The sequence below is a fragment of the Triticum aestivum genome, chromosome 4D (genome assembly GCF_018294505.1).
Source record: "Triticum aestivum cultivar Chinese Spring chromosome 4D, IWGSC CS RefSeq v2.1, whole genome shotgun sequence".
NCBI lineage: Eukaryota > Viridiplantae > Streptophyta > Magnoliopsida > Poales > Poaceae > Triticum > Triticum aestivum.
This window is the reverse complement of record NC_057805.1, coordinates 328,963,818-328,966,268: the sequence shown is the minus strand read 5'-3', so window position 1 is coordinate 328,966,268 and position 2,451 is coordinate 328,963,818. Positions and strand designations below refer to the sequence as shown.

Genomic DNA, 2,451 nt, shown 5'->3' with positions numbered 1-2,451 from the left:
CGGCAAGAAAAGCCAGCGAGAGTGTTCCAGTCTCCGGTTAAACCCTCCCAAGACTAAAATAAACTGTTCCAGCAGGGCAGGTCGCCGGATTGTTCGAGGCGAGCAGCGAGCTATGGGAGCTGGTTCGCTTCCTACGGAAGCATGGGCGTGGATATTTTGTAATCCCTCGTACGGATACTTCAGGAAACACCGGCGCTGTACGCCTCTCGATATCAATAATCAATAGTAGAGGGGGAAAGGTGCTGAACCTGCCCAACAAAGGAGATCCCGCACCGGAAGTATCTCGAATCAGCCCGTCCTAATCTTGGCTTTTCTAAAGGAAAATTAAAAAGAACCATTAAAAAAACCGCGTCCATACATCGTCCATTGATGTTTGGTTCAATCGGTGGACCACGAAAACGCTCGCGTCCACCGCTTTGCTTTTTCCCGGTCCAAACCCAATCAACGATACGTACGAGAGATGCCCCGCCCGTCCTTGGACATGACATGATAGGTGACCGGCCATTTTGGGATGATATTTCTCCACGCAGCCGAGGCCCAGCGATTCCCAGAGAAATCCTCTGGTCCAAACCATCTCGCGCCCCAGCAAAATTGGAGCATCATCCAGCGTGGTGGCAAATACGGATGATGGCGCCACGCAACTTGCCAGGACCGCCTCGTTTTCGTTCGTACGAGCCGAGCCATCCAGAAGAGAAAGGTCGCCGCCGCTGATCTCGACTCGCAAACGCCAAGATGCAAATCCCAGTATGACACCAGTCAGTGGGCTGGGCTTGTGTTACCATCGGCTCGCTAGAACCATCATTCCGGTACAATACAAGGGCATCCGAACACCACGACACGGCACGAGACAAGAGCGTCAAGCACGAGAATCATCTCTGGTTACAGCTAACCAGTACTACCGAAGTCGGCAAAGCGTTTGGTAGGGAAGACAATGGGGAGTTTGTGCCTGTGGTACTCGTAATGGCAGCCAAAAAGACCATACACAACTCAGGACAGGACTCACCACAAGGGGAAACGTCCATGGAGACGAGGTATATTCGAGCAACAATTGGGAGAACAAATTTAACTGAGGATCGAAATGTCCGGAAAGATGATGGAATCTTTGGGCGGCCGCGCATCCACGCCAATTCTTGGCTGCGACTGAAGCACCAACCAGCCAAAGGAACACAATTAAACAGATCGACGGCGTCAATTGTCATCAAAGATGATCTAAACACTAAGTTGTAACCACCCCAACAAGGGGATCGAGCAACAATTCTGATTTGCTAATGTTTTTTTTCACGCTGGTTGCTCTCTTCTTGCTCTGATCTCTCTCCTACAAGCGCAGCGGTGCGTGCACGTCACGAGCACCGGCGCGTCCATCACCTTCGCGAAGGCTGCGGGTAAGGGGCGACACGAGTTCTGCGGTTGGCCTCCGGTGGAACGCGACCACCGCAGCCACCACCACCGCCGCCGCTACCACCAGCACCAGCAGTGGCGCGGCTACCGCCGTCGCCGTTGACTATGTCATCCAGCATCTTCTGCAGGTCTTCGAGCGTGTCCGGCTTCTGCACGAGATGTAATAGCAAATCGTTCAACAAAGGTAATCACGATTACGATCGATTAAACTAATGATGTCTCAAGGGTAGTTGGGTCAGCGGTCGCGGCTACCTCGTTTTTCACGCTATCCATCATCACCAGCATCTCCTGCATGAAGTCCGAGAAATCCTGGCCGTCCAAAGCAAGAGCAAAATTTCAGGGCCATTGTACGTCGGTATGTCCCCGGTGGACAGAAGGGGGTAATTTCCCACTTGTTTTCAATCAATAATATAATAATAGAGAGAATTTCGACAAGACAATAAGCACGGAAAGAAACCAGAGCGCCCACCTGGTCGTCGTCGTCGAGGGGATCAAAGAGCCCGGCGTCGTACATGGCCCTCTTCCCCTTGTCGGACAAAACTGCAACACCCAAAGGGAGGGCCGACAAAGAATTGGATCAAAATCTTGCGCGCCCAAGGGCTAATGGGATGCTCGCGATGCCTTACCGGAGTAGGCCTCCTGGATCCGCTGGAACCGCCGCTTCGCCTCGCCCGTCGCGCCGGGGTCGCTCGCCCACCGATCCGGGTGCCACTTCTGCACGGTCAGAGCAAGACATCGGATTATTAGCACGTCAGTTCCTCCGACCAGACGAAAGGAACAAGAAAAGGAAACCAATCAAGCGCCTACACGCGCGGAGGAGCGGAGGACAGGAGCGCACTTACCATGGCGAGCCGTCGGTAGGCGGCACGTATGTCGGTGGAGGAGGCGTTCTTACGGATGCCGAGCAGGGCGTAGTAGCAGCAAGATGACGCGCCGGCGCCTGCGCCAGGGGCATTGCCGGATCCGGCTCCAGCGGAGGCGTCCATGGGATCAGGCGGACCGTCGACGATGCGACGGCGAGGAAAGAAAACACGGGTAAGCTGCTATTGCACC

The 2,451-nt window shown here is 54.3% G+C and overlaps 1 protein-coding gene across 1 annotated transcript; it reads right to left on the bottom strand.

Annotated features, from left to right (window-relative positions):
- Positions 1 to 1,007: 1,007 nt before the first annotated feature.
- Positions 1,008 to 2,328, bottom strand: LOC123097715 (chaperone protein DnaJ; the record flags this gene model as incomplete). The annotated part of the gene is given in 5 exon segments (XM_044519527.1): positions 1,008 to 1,547; positions 1,651 to 1,707; positions 1,868 to 1,938; positions 2,025 to 2,112; positions 2,241 to 2,328. Coding segments are annotated over 5 exon segments (490 nt in total), but the record flags the coding sequence as incomplete, so codon positions are not given.
- Between the last annotated feature and the right edge of the window lie 123 nt (positions 2,329 to 2,451).